At 33.7% G+C, this 21,701-nt stretch overlaps 1 protein-coding gene across 1 annotated transcript; it reads left to right on the forward strand.

Annotated features, from left to right (window-relative positions):
- The first annotated feature begins 1,073 nt into the window (after positions 1–1,073).
- LOC147410664 (NADH-ubiquinone oxidoreductase 20 kDa subunit) lies at positions 1,074–13,260 on the forward strand. Its single transcript, XM_086438178.1, has 2 exons — positions 1,074–1,579; positions 12,769–13,260. The coding sequence occupies exons 1-2, from the start codon at positions 1,185–1,187 to the stop codon at positions 13,001–13,003; spliced, it is 630 nt and encodes a 209-aa protein (XP_086294304.1). The 5' UTR covers positions 1,074–1,184; the 3' UTR covers positions 13,004–13,260.
- The last annotated feature ends 8,441 nt before the right edge of the window (positions 13,261–21,701 follow it).

A 21,701-nucleotide genomic window follows, 5' to 3' on the forward strand; every position in this document is an offset into this window, starting at 1 on the left:
AAGGAACTAACGCCTTGTTATTTTTATCCCAAGAAAGTCCAACCTCCTTAAGGAGCCGACCCTTTGGTACTTCTTATTCTCATGCTCTTGCTCAACAACTTATACTACTGTTGGTTCGTCTCTTGCTCTTGCTCAGTAGTTGATGCTACTTTTTCTTCTTTTCTTGATATTCCTTAGTAGATGATACTATAACTATTACTCATCCTTTTACTTTTGAAAATTATTTTAAGGAGATTGATACACTAAGGGAATTGTATGAAGTTACCCGAGTATCAACATGGTAAAGTACTATAACTAGTCACCATAAAGCTACCCAAGTAGCAAATGTCATTACAATATATTCTACCACTAAAGTAAAACACACATGATGCCCAATAGAGTTGTAGACACATAACTTGATTGAGTCAACTTGATGAATTAAACAACTACCAAGTTGGAACAATTACATATTTAAGACTACTTCTCATGGCGGCTACAAGAATCATGAGGAGTGTGTCTTCATTATTCTCAAAATATAATGGGATTTTATTATCATAAATGCTAGAGAATATGAGTGAGTGATTACAACTGAGTTTACTACCTCATTTAATAACTTCAATTTATAAATATGAAAACTTTTCCCACTGAAAGGTTGAGGCACAAGCCATAAATAATATTCTTATAATATTTCTCTTTTTCTTGTTATGCAATTTAACTAAAATCTAACTTCATTGTCGAAGGCTCTTTAACTGGCACCCCACCGGTGTCTTTTTAGGTTAACACAATACTAAACTATAACCAGAGACTTAAAAGCTTCATCGGAGAAAACGATCGAAACTTGGAAGCTTTATCGGAGAAGATGACCGAAATTGTTCAATTATTTTAATATGTTTGCCGATAAGGGCTTAATCATTCTTTGTAACGCTGATCTGATCATCTATTGTAACACATATATCAGGGAGTAAGAGATTCGATTTGTGCACAACTCCACGTTAGAAAAGTGTGAAATGAAGTCAACGTGGAGGTCACTTCAGCTTTGCGGAACTCACTTTAACACCGACTTCCGTGGCCGTATTATAAGACGTACGTTGAAAACCAAAAGCATTCCTGATCTCTCTCTCTCTCTAAATTCTGAACTGAAATCGGTATTATAAGAAGAACGTTAACAACCAAAAAGTTCTCTCTCTCACTGTGATTTTTCATCAATGGCTCTCGTTCCCAAGGCTTCATCTCGTCTTGCCCTAATTTCATCCCAAATAAGGGCAACATCATCAATCCACACGACAATCCCCTCCATGTCTTCCTCACCATCGCCAGCACCGTACAGTCGTCCTCCACCACCGGTATCTTCGACCGGCCTGTCAAAGACGGCAGAGTACGTTATCTCGAAGGTTGACGATCTGATGAACTGGGCTCGTCGTGGATCTATATGGCCAATGACCTTCGGTCTCGCTTGCTGTGCTGTGGAGATGATGCACGCAGGTGCTGCTCGTTATGATTTTGATCGTTTCGGTGTAATATTCAGGCCCAGTCCGAGACAATCTGATTGTATGATCGTTGCTGGGACTCTCACCAACAAGATGGCCCCTGCGCTTCGCAAGTAATTATTTGCAATTTCCCTACTTTTTATCTAATAGTTGTTAGAGGTTAGTGATTTGAATTACTTAATTCGGGCGCGAGATCGAATCTAGGGTTCGTGTTAATGGTTTTAATAGATGGAAATGAGTGTGGGAATTTGTGCGAGTAATAGTATTATAATCGTTGCAGGAAATGAGAAACCAAGTAGGTGACATAACTTTGATCTTGCAATTTCTGTTTTTCTGTCCCTTTCTTTTTTTGGTTTTTATAGACTTAGATTCTGGTTTAAATATGTTAGAGATTAGGGATTTGAAATGTGTGATTCCGGTGTGGGATCAAATCTAGGGTTTGTGTTATTGGTACTGTAAATGTGCTAGTAATAGAATTATTTTCAATGGTCGAAATGAAGAAAAAATTGGAAATATTAGGAGGAGCATATATGAATTGGGAAACGGAAACAAGTGGCCCACATGGTTAGCAAGTAATGTTGCAATTTTAGTACTTGTTGAATTTTTTGTTTTGGTTTATGGAGAATTGTAGTCTTGTTTAATAGTTGGTAGAGATTAGGGATTTCAATTGCCTAATTTTCCCTAAGTTGGTGGTAAATTGTGCAAACAAGAGAATTATAGTTGATGCAGGAAGTGAGAAACAAGTAGGAAACATTAGGAGTAGCATATATGAAATGAGAAATGAAATTGAAGGAGAAATGAGTTGGAATTGCATGTGAAATTTGTTTACTAAAGTACTGTCAAAACTCATTTTGATTGAAGTTTTTTAGATGTTGTACTGATTGAATGGTTTGGGTTGAAATATCCTAGATCCCCTTTAATAGGCCAACAAGAGGTATGTTTTTGAGTTACTAACTCTATTTTCCTTTTTTATTTTTTATTTTTTTATGTGCTACATATATCTCCTAGGGGATTCTCTTCACTAGTGTGTATTATTGTCTTTTCCATAAAATGGCAATGCTCACAATTCTAGGCTTTGCATTTTAGGGGCATTTTGGTTGTTTTCATTGAAAAACTTATTGTGTTTGAATTGAATGTGATCAATGTCATTCGAAAGATTGAAGGTGGCTTGGGATTAATGGGCTTTTAAAGTAGGGACGATTTAGGTTTATTGGGCTTCACCCCATGAGTTTTGGGTCATCCTTGTAGGCCAAACTTTAAATTTTTATTATTTAATTTCCCTAAGGAAGTTAATGGAAATTGTAGTAGTTAAGAGAAAGGCAATATTTATGTAAATGGTCGAGTTGGTCGAAGAAATAAAGGAAGAAGAGGAAGACTACATGGGAGATATCTCCATGTTTCTTCCTCCTGAAACCTGTCATCCTTCCGAAATCCCTCTAAAAATGGTGAGTTTTTTGATCTCTTTGATATCTTTTCCTAACAATTTTAAAACGCCTAACATGTTTCTTCCCCAAATTGTATTTTCTCCTCTTTTGCATATCTCCACCACCAAATTGATTGAGTATGAGCATATGGGAAATGGTTAGGTCATCGAGATCCCTTCTAGGAGGGTTGAAAAACATGTAGGCGAGCGAGCATCCATCTTCTTTGGCTCAAACCATTGGTCTAAGTCGAGTCCAACCCCAACATCCTGACCACCAAACCATCTACTGCAATGATTGAGATGCCAATCTTCCTGTCAAATTCAAGGTTCCTCAGATCCAGTGTTGTGAAATGCGGTCACATATTCGCATATATTATTTTCAAAGTGAAAATCGCATGTGCTACAGTCGCATACTCCAAAAATATGTTATTTGCCAATATGCGATGGCATATTGTCTAACAATCATAATTTTTGTGTGTAGGATATGCCATTGCATATGTGATGTGCGAAATCGCATATGCGAACTATACATGTAGTTCGCACATGGTCATATATGCTATTTAACTACATTGCTCAGATTCACCCCCTCAATATCTCTTTCTCTCAAAATTCTCTCAATTACAATTTGTTTCAACCCTAATCTCTTAGAAAATTTCAATTTTTTCTCTACAAAACCATCGTCCTCAACTTCTCCTATCTACAAAAAGACCCTAGTTTTATTTTCTTACGCCAAACCCATCGTCTTCAACTTCCTCCACAGATTGGATCAAATTGAGTAAAATCCTAACTAGATCAGAGTTGGTTCAAATATTCAATTATCTGATCAGATAGGATTGGGTCTGGATTATAAGTTATAGATTTCAGACCAGTAATGGTGTGGTACTAATCCAGTACTGAATCCATTGCCAATCCTAGTTTAGGGTGGAAGAAGTGTATGTGATTTGAGATTGAAAAAAGTCTTATAAATAAGAGCTCATAGGTTCATTTTGATAAGTAGAGAATTAGTGATTGGATTTATGAGTGAATTATTCCTTTGAAAAAAGATCATTTTTTTTTTCCATTGAGGAAAGATCATTTTTATTCTCTATGATTCAGATTGAGTGGATTCTCGATGGGTTGAGTTGACCTCCAAATTGTTAGTCTAGTGTGATATTCCTAATATGTTATCGATCTATTCATTCCTTCCTTTATCTTATAATAGATGTATGGATCTACTTCATCTTGTAATGGATGTTGTCCATCACTAAAGTTTGAATTTTATCTTATATGTTTGAACTAATCCTCTGCTAGCCTCATCATTTAGTATTAGAACATGTGCAAACGTTTGTGGGACTAGAATTGTGAAATAGTTTTAGGTGGACATGTGCAAAATCATCAACCAACAACTTTAATGAGAAAGCAAAAGAAAAAAAAAAAAAATGTTTTATGTGCAAGCTACCCCATGGGTAAAAGATTGAAACTCGTGCTCGAATTTTCTCCCAACCAAGGGAGAATGATGAGGGGCAACTAGAGGGTCAAACAAATCGCCAATCTCGAGATGTTGATCTATATCCATTTGATCTCAGAATTGAAGACAACCAAATCAATGCTCAATGGCAAGTCAACAAACAATGTTGACCAATGTCAAAGGAAGGGGCATTTTGGTAATAGGATTTAGGACTCCCATAGAGGGACATTCCACTCTTTCAGGAAAATGGGTTTGACTTTGAATCTTAGGAATTGATGATAGTTTGAGAAATTGATTAAATGTTTATTTAGTTTCAAAACCTTGAAATTATGTAAAATAGTTGGGAGTTTGATAAATGTAGGTGGTTGGGTTGGGTTTAGAAGAAAAGTCTATGTGAAGGAGACACGGGCTCATTTTCAAAAGGTAGAAATTGAGATTACGATAGTGAGTTGAGTTATTTTAAGAAAAGATTATTTGCAAAGGAGTGATTGATGCAAGACAGTGAGGGACAAAAAGAAATTTTGGGGAAATAGAGAATTTGGTTTAGGATTTGGGTGACAATAGGAAAATGGTTTCCAAAATACCAATTGGCTATATTTTGAAATGTAAAACACAGTTTTCTAATTACAACATTTTGAAATTACGATTAGAGGAAGGTTTAGTGTATTCGGATTTCCACATTTTGAAATTTCAATTAGGGGAAAGTTTAGGGTATTGGATTAGATTTGGAAAATAGATTAATGAAAGGTTAAAGAAAGTGGGGAATGATTAAGGGTAAAATAAAATGGGGTTTGTAGGTTTTAAGAATCAAGAAAGGGATTTTAAGAATCAAGAAAGAAGTTTCAAGATTCAAGAATCCAAGACTTCAAGAAATCAAGAATCATGAATTCAAGATTTATTGAAAAATCAAGAAAACAAAGTTTATGGGGGTTCTTGATGGTTTCTTAATCTCTCACAAATAAACAAAAGAAGATAGAGGATTAAAGAAAAAATGATCACCCCAATGATTTTCATGACGTCAATAATGTTGAATGCACCAACATTCAAAAGAAAATAGAGATTTTTGTAGTTTTGTTTATTCCATTCATTCTATGTCAATAAATCCTAATACAATTTGTAAATAAGGAAAAACAATCAAGTGTCTTAATAAAGCTAAAATACCAAATAAAATAACCTAATTTTCGTAACTTTCTCTTTCCTAATTTTTGAACCCTAATAAACTTAAATAAAAGCTAAACTAAAGTACTAAACTACCCCTAAACATTATATTGAGACCACGGGCCAATAAAACATTGAAATAAGCCTAAAAACATAAAAATAAAGTCCTAAAACAATTCAAAACTAAAAAAATAACTAATCTCAAATAATCTCGAACGATAAAATGATAAATTTAGACCCAATTAAGTGAAAATCTAAATAGTCATAGATTTTTCATCGAAATCCTGGACCATTTGACTTGATTTACGTTCTACATTATTCTTCTTTGGTTGGAGAAATCTCGTCCTCGAGTATTAAAGTGCTTGAGATTGATCATGATAATTTGTGGTTTATCTTTTTTGGCGAAGATTCGTCCTCATGTCTAGATGTTGTGTTGAACCATTAATTTCAAACTGTGATTTTCTAAGCAAAGTCTTCATTATACCTGTCTGATATGATTAAGTCAGTTTGAGGTAGTGATGGAACAACTGCATTATGAACAAAAGTAGTAGATGTTGTCTCCAAAAGATCTTCCTTGGGCTCTTTTGATGTATTTTCTATTTCATGATCTTGTTCTTGCGTTGATTCTAGAGTTGTAGGCACACCAACTTCTGAAGTTAATGTCTGATCTATCTTTCTTTCAATTTGCTCTTAGATTGATGGTACTATAGGAGTTGACTTCCACGGCGATTTCTTGAGTGGATATTGTTTGTATGAAGTAACACGTAGAATACCCTGTTCTGCATCAAAAGTAATTCGTTCATGTGAGATCCAACCATGTCCCAATACGATATGACATTCCTCTAAAGGAACCACCTTACACTCGACATTATTGATGAACTTTCCTTGACAGAACTGAACAATGAAAATCTCCATAATATCCACCAAATCTATTATCTTCAGTATATGTCCCAATATGATATGACATTCATCTAAAGGAACCACCTTACACTCGACATTATTGATGAACTTTCCTTGACAAAACTAAACAATGAAAATCTTCATAATATCCACAAAATCTATTATCTTCAGTATTTTGTAAGCTCTTCTCAACAAAACTTGTTGAAATTAGGTTCTCTTCATAATCATCACTACACAATATTTTGAATGACTTTCCGGAAGGTAAAAAAAATATAGTTTTGACTTCCAATACTATCTCCCTTCAACGCAATCTGCTAATGTGTGTACCCTGAACCTAGGCTTTGATAGCAATTTGATGCAGGATGGTAAGGGAAGAAGAGAAAATTTGGGGAAATAGAGAAATTGGTTTAGGATTGGGTTAAGGATTTGGACGACAGTAGGAAAATGGTTTTCAAAATACCAATTGGCTATATGTTGAAATGTAAAACACAGTTTTCCAATTACAACATTTAGCCAATTGGTATTTTGGAAACCATTTTCCTATTGTCGCCCAAATAAACAAAAGAAGATAAGAGGATATGAAAATTAAAAAAAAAATTGATATTTACCTTAGAATCATCCCAATGATTTCCATGGTATCAAAATTGATATTTACCATAGAATCACCCTAATGATTTCCAATGATTTACCTTAACAAAATTAATATTTACCTTAGAATCACTCCAATGATTTCCATGGCATCAACCATGTTGAATGCACCAACATTCAAAAGAAAACACAGATTTCTGTAATTTTATTTATTCCATTCATTCTCTGTCACTAAACCCTAATACAATCTATAAATAAGGAAAAACAACTGAGAGTCCTCATAAAACTAAAATAATCTAATTTTCATTATTTTCTCTTTTCTAATTTTTCAATCTTAATAAATTTAAATAAAAGATAAGCTAAAGTTACTAAACTACCCCTAAATATTATACTAAGATCATGTGCCAATAAAACATAGAAATAAGTTCAAAAACATAAAAATAAAGTCCTAAAACAAGTCAAATCTAAAAAGAAAACTAATATAAAATAATCTCGAATGATAAAACGATAAATCTAGTCCCAATTAAGTGAAAACCTAAATAGTTACAAATTTTTCATTGAAACCCTTGACCGTTGACTTGATTTATGTTCTGCATTAGTGATTCTCTATGATTTAGGTTGAGTGGATCCCCAACTGGTTGAGTTGATTTTCAAATTGTTTGTCAGGCTAGATACTCTTGATCATTGGGCTGAGTCATTCCCTAGTCCATCCCTTCTATCCTTTTATTCTTGTTATCATGTAATAGATCTTTGGATCTTTCTTATCTTGTAATGGTGTTGCTCATCAATGGAATATGTATTTTTGAATGGTCTCGACATATCTCTCCTACATTAGTTATTATCAGAGCTTGTGCAAATGCTCGTGAGATTGGGATCACAATGATGGCTTCATGTGGACATGCTTGAGATTGTCAAGCAGCAACGGTAACAAAAAAAGGAAGATAAATCAAAAGAAAAATAAATTGATGTCATTAATTGGAGCAACATGCTATAAGAATTCGAGGATGAGTTTCACTTCAATCCAGGGAGAATGATAAAGTCAGAATCCAACGAAACCTAATTTGAAATCTAAGGATGAGATAGAAAACAACAAAATTGAGAAGGGAGTCCTTATAATCACTTAAGATCACTTGTTATGATGAGGATGAAGGTTCCAACAATCAAAGAGAGACTATTGAGATATCTAGTGATTTTGAAATGGGCAATCTAGAAGATGAAATTTCAAAAGAAGAAGGACAAATATTCTAGATTTTAGAAAATCAAAGGAAAAGCGTGTGATTTTGAAAAAAAACTAAATTTTTAAAAAAATAATTAAAACTAAGAAAAACTTGCAATTTAAGAAAACATAGAGAGAATGAATCCACCAAAATAACTTAATTAAATTTAATCCTAATATTCAAATTCTTGTCAGATAACTCAAATCAAGAATCCAACTAAAGATCTTGACTTAGAATATTTTTCATTAAAAGCTCTTGTGAAATAGATCTAATTAATTGGTTAAAATTTCATTCCATTAAAATATTGTATTGCCCAATGATCCTCCATCACGATGATCATCCGATATAATTGATTTTATTCCAATAGTAACGGATCATGCCAAAAATGGCAGATAGGGATAAATAATTGACGAATACTTAGGATCCAAGGTTGTTGAAAAGAAATTTATTAAAAACATTTAAAAGTATATGCAAGAACAAAAATACTAAAATTAAACCTAACTATTTTAAGATGATTTCATTAATCTCCCTAGAATGGGATATTAGTCAAGCATGATCATGGAGACAATAACACAAATTAAAAAAACACTTATCTTTATTATTGATGAACTCCTTGAACAAAATCTTTATTTTTTTTCCAAAATTACAAGAAAAGTTAAAATACAAAACTAAAGATTAAAAGATGAAGAAATGTGAGAAAAATGTCAGGAGAGGAGAGGAGAGGAGAGCAGAGAGGGATCGAAGAGAGTTAAAAATTAGGGAGTTAAGGTCTTTTTATAAAGAAAACTTTGCTTTGGCAATATGTTTTTGCCCCCAAAATGTCTGAATTGGTTTTCTTTCGTGGAATAGAAATATCTTCTTTCAATAGGGTTCCAACCCCATTGATCTGGTCCCATTTTAGTAATCGAGTCAAAAATTATGTCTATAAGGATAAAATGTGACAGATTTGGAGACTCTAACTTTTCACTTGTTTTTACCAAGAAAAAGTCCAGATTGGTCTTTTTCATTCGATATGAAATTGTTCTCCTCTGAATTAGTTTTCTAACCTCACTGGCCTCGTCTTAATTTGATGAGTTAGAAGTTATGGATAAAATGATATGACGTGGCAAATTTAGAGTGAAGAAAAACTTGATTTTGTCAATTTGTGACCATTAGATTTCATGGACCGTGCTTTGACTTTGACCTTGACATTGGTCTGCATTCTTTGATTCTTCAATTCCACTTTTTTTTGCTAAAGAAACAAATATATAATTAGACCTTCAAAATTCGTGAAAATACATGTAATTTAGTCAATAAAATGTAGATTATGGTGAATTAACTATTATGCATGATTTCATGAAAAAAATCCTAGTTGTAGGTTAAAAGATTCGGTTAAAGGCAAATTTAGACATTTTTTTTTTGTTAAAAACATGTGACAAGTTAGAGATTTCAAATTTGTCACGTTTTTACCTTTATAGATGTAATTTTTACTCGGTTACTAAAAAGGGTAAGGTTAGTGAGGTTGGAACCCTAATTGAGAGAAGAAGATATTTCTCTTTGACAAAAGAAAGTCAATTTAGACGTTTTGGGGGTGAAAATGTGTTGCCAAGGCAACCGTAATTTTTCTCTATAAAAAGACCTAAACTCCCTAGTTTTGGATTCTCTTTAATTCTTCTTTTCTTTCCTTTTTCATCTTTGATCCTTAAGTGATTTTTTAATTTTTGCTATTGTGGCTCCATGATCATGCTTGGCTAATCTCCCGTTCTAAGGAGATTAATGAAATCATATTAAAATAGTTAGGTTTAATTCTAGTATTTTTGTTTTTGCATGCTTTTAAATATTTTTAATAAATTTCTCTTCAACAATATTGGATCTTAAGTATTCGTCAATTATTTCTCCTTATCTGCCATGCTTGGCGTGATCCATTACTATTGGAATAAAATCAATTATATCAGATGCTCATCTTGATGGAGGATCATTGGGCAATATAATATTTTAAGGGAAGGAAATTTTGGCCAATTAATTACACTATTTCACAAAGGTTTTTAATGAAAATTATTCCAAGTCAAGATCCTTAGTTGGATTCTTGATTTGAGTTATCTGACAAGAACTTGAATATTAGAATTATATTTAATTAGGTTATTTTGGTGGATTCATTCTCTATAGGTTTTCTCAAATTGCAAAATTTTCTAAGTTTTAATTATTTTCGATAAAATTTAGTTTTTTTTCCAAAATCACACTCTTTTTCCTTGGGTTTTTTAAAATTTGGAATATTAGTCCCCCAATCCTCAATGGAACGACTCTAATTGTCAATCTAAAGTAGGTTTTAATTTTATATTTGTTCATGTCTTTTCATAGACATCTTTACACGACGAACATGCAAAGCAGATGAAGAAATTTCAAAAGTCGAAAAAGAATTTTCAAACCACGAAGAAAAAATTTCCAAACCAAAAAAGGAATTTTCAGATCAAGAGGAAGAGTTCTTTGTCCTCCACCTCTCTCTTCTTCTTCTTCTTCTTCCCTCACTTCCACTGCCACCATGTCCTCCCTTACCTCTACCTCTACGGTCGCCCCCACCATGCCCTCCCCTCTTCTTCCCCATCTTTTTCATCCTTCTCTTCTTCTTATCTTTTTTTTTTTTTCTCATATTTTTCCAAAGTAACATCAAATAATGGATTTAAGTTTGTCAGCCTAGTCATTTTTCCACTACCATTTTTCCATGGAGTTTGAAATCTAGATTTTGATTTTCCATGCAATCGAACATACCCTAATTTTTCTCTTTAAAACCAATCATTTTCTAGCTCTTTGACAGCTATATCAAATTAATTTAATCCATTTAACCTCATTCATCTTCAATCCATCGTTTTGAATATTGCCTTAATCCCTTGCAAAAAATCCTAGAATTTTCCGTAAAAACAATCTCTTTATCTATTACTTCAAAAATCATATCTTTTTCTTTAGATTTAAAGGTTAGAGTAGATTAATCTTAAGATTGAAGTCTAGAATAAAAAAATTTACCCAAGAGGTTGAAGATGATTGGTTTTTAGAAAAGAAATCAAAGGGTTTTTTATTTTTTATTTCATATTGATGACAAGGGTAATGAAGTCATTTCTCATTAATCTACTAGAGGAGATGAAGGTCAAGGGGAATAAATGCTTTGGTGAATATTTGAGATACCCTATGTTCCTAAATTGCACTTAACTTGGGTCTTCTCTCATAGACTAATGAGAAATGATCTCAATGCCCTTTTCTTCAACCTCTAACCAAAAACACTTGAATTTTCTTTTCAAAATCTGTTATCTTGAAGTTCTTTAATCCTAACTATTTCCCCCCTCCCCCCGGCGAAAATCCTGGCTCTGCCTTGGTTGCCATCATCTATGGCGATCCTAACAAAATATGACACATTTGTTGGGAGTGTTTCTTCTAGATCTTTTTGGTGTGTAACAAATGATGTCTGCATTATCTTTGACTTTCTAATGATGGGGGAATTGTATGTATAAGAGTTCCCTAATGCTACCCCCTGATAGTACAATGAAACTAAATTTCTAGGGTAATATCTTAGGCTAGTCGGTGCTTGAGGGGAGATATAGTATTACAGATGGGGTTGACATAATTTTTTATTTTTTTCTTTAACTTAATAATTCTGTATAATATAACTTGGTGTGGGGATTATTTGTAGCATCTTCAGAGATAAGAATCCACATTTATATTGAAGTGGGGTATGTTCCTCTTCTCTCTGTGTTTTATAACAAGGGAGTAAATTATGCCTTTCTTGGTAAAACTTAGGGAGGTTTAGACTATATAGGATTTTTTTCTGTGTTGGACTCAACTCGTATTTGTGTCAACACACATAATTATTTTTTCTATTAAAAGAGCACGACCTTTTAAAGGAGTTAGTGTGTTTGATTTTCTATTTACTAATTTATCAATTTGTTGAACGTGACTATTGTTATTTTATGGTATAAATCTGCTCTATTATGTATAAAATTTTTATATTTCTTTTCTTATTTTCATTTTTTGTAAAAACTTCTGAGTTAAATATATCTATTATACAATTTTTCGAAGGTGTCAGTTTGGGGCTTTTTGGAAGTCCCCTGTTTGACACTTCATATTTATGTTAGACGCTGAAACGCATGTCTGTGTTGTTACACATGGTGTCTGTTTTAGTCAAAAAAATTGGGGAAAATTTTTGCTACCAATATCATTGAAGAAGCAATTTGACATTTTTGTGCACGTGTGTGAACAAGCACTGTTGAGATATTCTGACGTTTGTCTACTTGTTTTATGCACGGTCTGCAATCTGTGTTCCCATCTGAATAGTTTTCTTAGCTGTACAGCTAAAATATGTCATACTTCGTTTGGATGAATGTATTTGTTGTAAAGTTGGTCTCTTGTAGTTGTTTACTTGTATTTGTTTAATGTTAAGAGACCAATTTTTTTTTTTTGGAATCTGATTTTCTTACCTATGCTGGAAGAAAGCATCCGTCATGTCAACTTAAATTTATCCCTGAAAACATCATTTTCATTCTTTAATTGAAACAAAAATCACAAGGAGAGAGAGTTGTGACACTCCTTTGAAACTTGTTGCAGGGTTTATGATCAAATGCCTGAGCCTCGGTGGGTCATCTCCATGGGTAGCTGTGCTAACGGCGGAGGTTACTACCATTACTCGTACTCTGTTGTGCGAGGATGTGACAGGATTGTACCTGTTGATATTTATGTTCCTGGTTGCCCTCCCACAGCTGAAGCTTTGCTCTATGGAGTTCTCCAACTCCAGAAGAAAATCAACCGGCGTAAGGATTTCCTTCATTGGTGGACTCGGTAAATGCCTACAAGTAGTAGGTCCACTCTTCCTGCTTACCAATATGTGTTTTAAGCTTCTGTTCTGCTTATTGAAGAGTAAATCCAGTTCTACAAGAAACATGGTGGTTCTGTTCTAAATGTTAACTCGAAGGGTACTATGGTTATACATTCTGGGAGTCTTATGAATTCTATTAATGTTCCTGTGAAACATGCCTTTTGCCTACTACCCTATTTTGTAAATTTCTTTGTATTAACTTTTATATGTATGACCTTTGTTCAGTCCTGGTTTTCTTTTGTTGTTTGGAGTGCATATTAGTAGATCATTCTATACCAAACCATTTGAGAAAGCCAAGCGTGATGTGCGGCAGTGTTAAAAAATCCTCCCGAGTTTTTATTATTATTATAAAAATTCAGCCAGTTTGACGATGTTTGGCCAAGTCAACAGTTGGCCTGATTTAGTTGGGCTGGCCATATAACCATTAAAGTTAGTTGATCAGAGAAAATGATGGTTGGTTTTGTATATTATTTAAAGGCATGTATCACAGGTCATCTTCTAACATGAATCAATAGTTATACATGGTTGAAGGACCATAGAAAAAATTCAAGGCATGGAATTTCAACTGTTCACTTTGTCGCAGTTTGCGATTTTTCAGCCTTTCCACCCTCTCTTTTTCAAAAAATTGCACGAGAAAAAGGGAAAAATAATTTAATTTCATAATTCCCATGAAATTATGATGGGATTCTAAATGGTTCATCACATCTTTACTGACCATAGATCAAAATGTCGAAGATTCCATCAACTGGATAGTCAAATTCCCTCTTGAGTTCCATTTGAAATGTTCTTTATGAAGTCTTCATGCGCTATATTAACTCACTATTTATAACTGTGCAAAGCTATGATGTGATGGCATGGAAGTCACTGTATTTGCCTGAAAATTTTAAAAAGTTGGAAATGGAAGTAGGCAGGGTCAGGGTCAGGCTCACATGATTCAAAGTTTTGTGCTGTGTTTCGACAGAAGATTTTGATTTCAACTGAGATCTAAACAAACATCGACTCCAAAACATGTAAGGAATGAATGAATAACCTCAAGTCAATGCTGCTAGGGCAAAATTATTAGCTTTAAAATTCAAGTCAATGCTGATTGGGCAGGAAAAAAGGGTGTTTTCATCAAAGGCCATTTTATTCTAGAAGTTCTGATTGTGAATGAATAACCTCAAGGGAGAGGTCTATAAAGCCTAGGATTGTTTGTAAAATTGATCCGGAAAAGACATACGATAATATGAGTTGGGATTTCTTGAGCTACATGAGAGGCAGTGCAAGTAGGCCCACCCGGACAGGCGATAGAAATATAATAATCGTGGGAGGCCTATTTTTAAATGGAAATGATGAGATCTTCAAGAACTATAGTGATCTATGAACTTTTTGTTTTTAGGCCTGATTCATTCGTTTTACCTATTTTTTATACGTTGTTGCTATTTTGGGAAAGTTTGTTTTGTTAATAACTGTAGCTATAAAAGTTAGAATCACGCACCGTCATTTCGGCATTACATATAGAGTTAAACAATATCTATATCTATGCTTAGATTGTTTTATCATTTTTAGTAATTTTTCTATTTTTTTTTTAAACCATTTTTGTGTTTAGGAATAAAACTCTTTTCTACAAATAGTATTATAACTCCACTATAGGAGACGAACTTTAGAATTAATAAAATTTATATTTTTAGAGAATTTCACTTTCTTTTCAAATTGTTTTGTTTCTGTGTAAATCAACAAATTTTTGATGCCCAATTGTTCGCTATTCTTTTGAAAATTACCAAACTAATTGGAAGATTGTTTTTTGCTCTTCATAAATTGGTATCAGAGCTTGTGTCGATCGTGTAGTTTGTTATTCTGGTCAATATGACTAGGAGAGGACAATCGGTTCAATTCGATGCTACATTAGCAGTTATATACGAATTGATGAAGTCCGTTGGTTCACTTTTTACGATCAAAACTGACTTCAAATATAGTAAATCATGTAATGCGGAAGGTATTTTTCACTCCAAACCTATCTATGATGAATAAGATGATGAAATTGAGGAAGAGGAAGTTTTTAACAAATATGTGGAAGAGGCTTTAGTACCACGACAAGTTTCTTTACATCTTAATCTAATGATTGTTCACTCTCCAACAATGTCTTTCACAACATGCACGATGCACAAAGAATTAGTTTGCAGTATGGTGATTGATAGTATAAGATTTGGGAACGTCTCTTCAATTATTTTTTTAAAATTACAAATAAGTGCTCAAATTCATCCACATCTTTTCACGATCTCTTGGTTCAAGAAAGGTAATGGTGACCTTTAGCCTAAATTCGGCAAGGGTTCCAATCTTCCTACACTTGAAAAGTTCACCAATTCTCTTGTCACATTGTGTCTTGGTTTGACTTTAGTAGGCCAAGAGGAGATAGATTTTGATTATGTCCTAACTATGGTGAAAATTTTATTAGATGAGTTTATTGATGTATATCCTGAAGAACTATGATTCGGATATCCTTCAGATTGTTGTCCAATTGCTAAGTACAACAAGTTGATTTTAAAGGCAATTGGATCATATGTGTCAAATATTGATGCCATGAACTTGAGGACGAGTTCCTTTTAACTCGGGCAGAATGATGCAGTGCAAGTAGGCCCACATACCTGGACGATTGACGGAGTCAAAATAATCCTAGGACACCCATTCTTGAATGGGAATGTCGAGATCTTCAAGATCCATAGAAATTTATGAATTTTTCATTTTTGGGCCCGATTCATTCGTTTACTCTAGTTTTTTAGAAGCTTTTGCTATTTTAGGAAAGTTTTGTTTAGTTAATAACTTTCGTTATAGAAGTCAGAATCACACACCGCGATTCCAACTTACTTTTCGAGTTGAGTAATATCTATTTCCATGGTTAAGTTGTTTTTTTAAAATTATTTTTAATAATTTTTATTTTTTGCCTTTTTTGTGGTTTTCTAGGAATAAGACTCTTTTTTATAAATAGTATTGTAACTCCACTATGGGAGACGAACTTTGGAATTAATAAAATTTATTTTCTTGGAGATTTTTCTCTTTATTTTTCAATTGCTTAGTATTCTGTGTGAATCAACAAGATTTTGATGTCCAATTGTTTGGTATTCTTTTGAGAATCAACGAATTAATTGGAAGATTATTTTTTATTATTTTAGATCGATTTGTATTAGGGGTGCACATTGGGTTGAGTAAATCTGAAAATTGAATCAATCTGAGCATTTTGGATTGGATTGGTTCGGATTGAGCATGGTTTGGCTTGGGCGCGGATTGTAAAAAAAAAGTCCGATTGATTTGGTTCGATTCTGGATTAGGGGTATAATAGAACCAAACCAATTTATAAATATATATAAAACCCTTTCTTAGTTTCGTTCTTCTATTCGCTATTTTTCTCTTCTTCAAGTCTAAAGAAAACCTAGCTGTTGTTCGTTTCCCTCACTCACTTTGCCACTCGCCACCTCGTTGAAAAACGAAGAGGTAACCTTTTTCTCTCTCTCTCAACTGTGTTAGTGTGTTAGAGGTAACTCATCAAAGTCTTCAACTTCATCTCCTCTATTTTTTTCTAACAAAAACTTACAAAAAATGTGCCCCCTTTAAAAGCGCCCTCAATCCGCGGGGTGCGCGGATCCGCTTTTGACCTTTGAGGTTTGGGAGTTGCCACTTAGTTATTACGATCTAGGAACCGAACTTGGACTCTAAACGGATAAATCAACTAATCTACTACAGAAAATACTGAGTTCGGGGATCACATTACGGGGTTGGAAGGTATTAGGTACCAACCCCGCCCGGCAAACACCGATCTCTACTAATTTCCAAATAAACTATATTGTTAAAAGACCTAAGTAATAAAAAAATAAGAAATATGTATACCATTTCGAAGACAACGGTCTTGTTCCCTCAGATCTGATAGAGCAGCTCGTTGTACAATACTCCTCGCTTCGTTTTGTCTCCGGATCTGATTTCTGATCCCCGAGGCAAGATATCTCTTTCTTAGATCTAGATTCTTCAAATTTTTTTTGTAGATTTCTAGGTATTTTTGAAGAGCTTCTAGGTGTTTTTTGAGCTAAAGTTGAAGTATGGATGTTAGGTAAGGAGTTGGGACTTCAAAATTAGGGTTTATGGGAGGCTAGGGAAGCTTTTTGACGTACTTCTCTTAGGGTTTATTTTTGGATACGAAAATAAGTTGTAGGGACCCCTATTTATAGATTTTTTAAAGTGCCTTTTAGATAGAGTTAATGTGTAATTATAATTCTTTTAGAGAGAGTTATTGTTTATTTATAATTGTTTTAAATAGAGTTATTATTTAGTTAGAATTCTATTAAAGAGAGTTATTATTTAATTAGAATTTTATTAGGGTTTTGACTTTTTGTCTCATTTGATTGACTTTAAGATTTTGACTTTAGTCTTACTTGGTTGACTTTAATATCTTGACTTTAGTCTTACTTGATTGACTTTAAGATCTTGACTTTAGTCTTACTTGATTGACTTTAATTTTTTGGAAAACCCTCCTTTATTATATCTTTAATTCTTTAGGCCCCCAGATGGAGGGGTCCTTGAATAAATATCTGGGTAACCATTAACAATTTTGCCTGAGAGCTTGATTGATCGATTTTTTTGATTCAAAATTTTAAATTAATTTTATTAATGTTTCACTTTACATTATTTTATTTTTTTATCTATTAATTTCAAAATTTAAAAAAATTTTAATTGAAAAATTACAGTTTTGCCCCTGAAGAGAACTTTCGCGTTTCAAGTCGATTTTTGATGTTCCAGGATGTTTTAGAATCGAATTTTCGTAAGGAATTCAATGTGAATATTGGTTTGTGTTATTTATGGAATGGTCGTGAATTTTATGAGGGGCATTTTTGTAATTTTATCAAATTTTGTGAAAATTGGCGAAATAATTTATTTGATTTCGATTAGTTGTTTTATGTATTTGAAAGGATTTTCGTAAGCGTAATGTAGGCTTTAGGGAGGTTAGGGGTATTTTAGTAATTTGATCATTTTTTAGTGATTTTTATCTTAAAGATTCTTTTTATTTGAAAAATGATGATTTCTATATTTTTTGGGTTATATTTTCCTAGCGTAGCGTGATTTCTACAGTTTTGTTAGTTCGAGATACCTCATCCGGATTTCTGAAACATATCTGGTAACAACATAAATCATTGGAATAAACATCCATCATTGGGAACCGTTGCGATCGGGTTAACGAGTTGATTAATCAGGCAAGTGCAAAAATGAGGTGTCTACAGATGTCTCTCTTTGGCAGAGGGTTGAAGCAAACTAGATAGCAAATCTATTTTGGTAGATAGTACGATATCTGAATGCCAAAGCTAGTGACAGTTCATTTTGCAGCCTAATTTAGCAATTCGTCGGGATGTTCAGATCCTTGAGTGTAAAACTCTCCCTGAACTAAAAGGTTGTCAGGTCATCGAGCGAGAACTCTCACTGATAGTGTCAGATCCTTAAATTTTAGAAAATTCTCCTTGACTAAAAAGTGCAAATGTGAGTGTGTTGTGTGAAACTGAGTAAAAATTTCAAAGAGTTTGAGTAAAATCTGAGCACAAAGTGAATATAAATTGAGCATAAACTGAGCATAATTTGAGCATAAGCTGGGCATAGACTGAGCATAAACTGAGCATAGACCGAGCATAAACTGATCATAACTGAACATAATCTGAGCATAATTTGAGCATAAACTGAGTATAATTCCGAGAAAACCCTCAGCGGTAACTGAGCATAATTCCGAGAAACCCTCGGTGGTATCTGAGCATAATTCCAAGAAAACCCTCGACGGTAACTGAGCATAATTCCAAGAAACCCTCGATGGTATCTGAGCATAATTTCGAGAAACCCTCGGCGGTTAGTAAGCATAATTCTGAGAAAACCCTCTACGGTAACTGAGCATAATTCTGAAAAAACCCTTTGCGGTTACTAAGCATAATTCCGAGAAAACCCTCGACAAAATGCCCTTGGTTTGATAACAAATATGGCATTGGAAATAATTGAACACATCATGTAAGAAAAAAAATGCCCCTAGTATAAGGGGGAAACTACATATTTAGAGGAAAAAGAAAATGCCCCTTGTATGAAGGTTTGAAATATTTGATTACCACAAGTGCAATAAAAATCCAACTTTTAATTTATTTTATTGAAGATTTTGAATCAGGCTCAAAAGAACAAAATATTTCCTTTTGAGACTCATCATAGAATCACCCTTCTTCCCCTTGGTTCACTTGGGGAAATAAGAATTTTCAGATCGATAGTAGACAAGATACTTGTAGCTTTTGAGTCTGTGCCTGGTTTAAGCTAAGTATTGAACTTGATTATTCGGACTTCTGATGTTTCAGCTCGTACCGCTTTTAGCTTTTCTTCTATTTTGTTTTGTTGCTCTAACTTTTGCCTAGATCGCCTTTTCAGGTTTTCAATCTAGCGAGGTTTTTTTTTCTTTGCTCTGATTGTTGTCAAAGTTGTCCTTTCGGATTTTCAACATTGAGAGCTCGTCTTAATTTTTTCCTAAGTCGCTATTTTGGGATTTTCAACCTAACAGACCTTTTTTTTTTATAATGGAATTGTTGTCTGATCATGTTTTGCTATCTTCCTTAACTTTTCGCACAGTACTTAGGAGGACTTTTATAGGTAAGCTTAGGACTTGGTATAAAAAGAAAGGGATTTTGAGGCTAAAAAGCCAGAATGCCCCTTGTGTGGCATTTTTTTAAAATTATTATTATGAATTTTTTTTTTGAATTTTCTTCCCCACTTTGACAATATTCTTTTTTTGAATTTTTTAAGGGAATCTATTTTTTCATTTTGATGTGGTCGGGCCTGAAGTAGTAACTTCTTAGGTTGCCTATGTACCCCAGAATTTTGGGATCAGACCAAAATGTAGTTCGAATTTTCCCTACCCTAGGTTGGGTGATCTGGTTGAGAAAGAAAAAAAGGCTACAAAGGGCTGAGAAAGGATATGTTGAACTGGGTAGCAAGAAAATTGATTCGACTAAAGATGGCCTCCTTAAATGTAGTACCGCTTGATCTGGTCAAGGTTGGTTGACTCTGATAGTTCGATTCCATCATGATCTTGAAGTCTGATAGCTTTTCCTGGTAATATTTCCTTGATGATGAACGGACCTCCCCAATTTGGTTTGAACTTTCCTCTAGGGTCAAAGATAGGTGCCTGATTTTCTTTGAGTACCAAATCCCCGACTTGTAAGTGACGACCCTTGATCTTTTTATCAAACGCACGGGCGACTCTTCTTTGATAAGCGTGTACGTGATACAGAACTCTAAGTTATTTTAGTTCTTCATACCCAATGACGAACCTAGTCTGTTTCTAGCAATTAATTTTCCATCAAGACCTTGAGATATGGGACTTCCCTTTCAATTGGTAAGACTATTTCTGTACCCCCATTGTGTGAATGGTAACTTCTCTGATTAATCCTAGTGCGATTGACACATTTTCACAATAGTTATTTTGAGACTCTTATTAGTTGCTTGCTTCAACCGCTCTACTAATTTAAGGACGATAGGGAGATGATGCCAAATCTTGAACTTTGAACATAGAGTAATAATTTCGACTTTTAAGTATGACCCGTTATCAGAGATCAATTTCGCTTCAATCATTTCATTAGTATGAGAATGTAATATATTCTGGGAGCTCTACCATGTTGAGAAATCCAGCATTGATACATTTTGTAACGTTTTCTTTGATCTCATTGGTATTTCCATTTTATGGAGCGAGTATCTACTCCATACGGACAACACCCAAGTTTGCACCTAACATGTCCTCATCAGACCACGTGAGCAAGTCTTTTGAAATTTCTGAGTAAATTCATTATCTCTTCGTGTTTCTCTAGGGATATGATGGTTTCTACTTGAATCTCTTTAGGAATTATTTTCTGTTCCGAGGTCAATGACCTTTACTTTCTCGATTAAAAGTTGAGCCCAACCCTTATCTTCTTATTCAGAAGAGAAATCTATCCTTGAAGTTAATCCGTTAATGCGTTTGAGGTATTCAAAAATTTCTTTTATTCAGATGGGGCAATAGACACTTCTATAAACTTGACAAATTTACCTGACTCAACAGAAAAAGAGTTTACTCAATCTTTAAAAAAAACATGACCTTGCTGGATTGATAAAAAAAAATGGACTCGAACTAACCCAAATGACTCATGAAAACTCAAGACAAGTACCCACAACGGGCTTGATTATGGACTGCGGACTCGAGATATTGCTTACAACCAGTAAGACTGAGGCACTATGATCTTTAGGGAACAATTGGGCGATGTTGAGAAATTTTGAGGTCATTTCGGACTGTTGACTTGATATTGATGTCTGTTCTAACAGACCGGATTTACAACCCTAGCTAGACAATGGACGATTGAGCTTAAGTACAATGATAACCTTAGACATCTCATTGAAGGTGAATTTTAATCAATTTCAGTATTACCCCCTTGATAACATTTTAAATGAACCCTGAGATTTTTATTGAATTATGTGCATAAATCCATTAAACAATTCATGCAATTATTATTTCAAAAGGAAAATAATTTTATTGCAATGTGGAAAATTATTGATAAATAATGTTTTCGTTGAATAAAAACTTTCACAAATCTGATTATTTTCTTTTTAGAAAAATACATTTTAGTAATTTTTCAAAGTGCATGCAAAAAATAAT

This window comes from Akebia trifoliata, chromosome 1 (genome assembly GCF_017979445.1).
Source record: "Akebia trifoliata isolate Shusen 1 chromosome 1, ASM1797944v1, whole genome shotgun sequence".
Lineage (NCBI taxonomy): Eukaryota > Viridiplantae > Streptophyta > Magnoliopsida > Ranunculales > Lardizabalaceae > Akebia > Akebia trifoliata.

Excerpts from the sequence above, each read along its gene's own strand:
- LOC147410664 (XM_086438178.1), top strand. The coding sequence starts at position 1,185 with ATGGCTCTCGTTCCCAAGGCTTCATCTCGTCTTGCCCTAATTTCATCC. Across the intron at positions 1,580-12,768 it reads ATGGCCCCTGCGCTTCGCAA|GGTTTATGATCAAATGCCTG; the intron begins GTAATTATTTGC and ends AACTTGTTGCAG.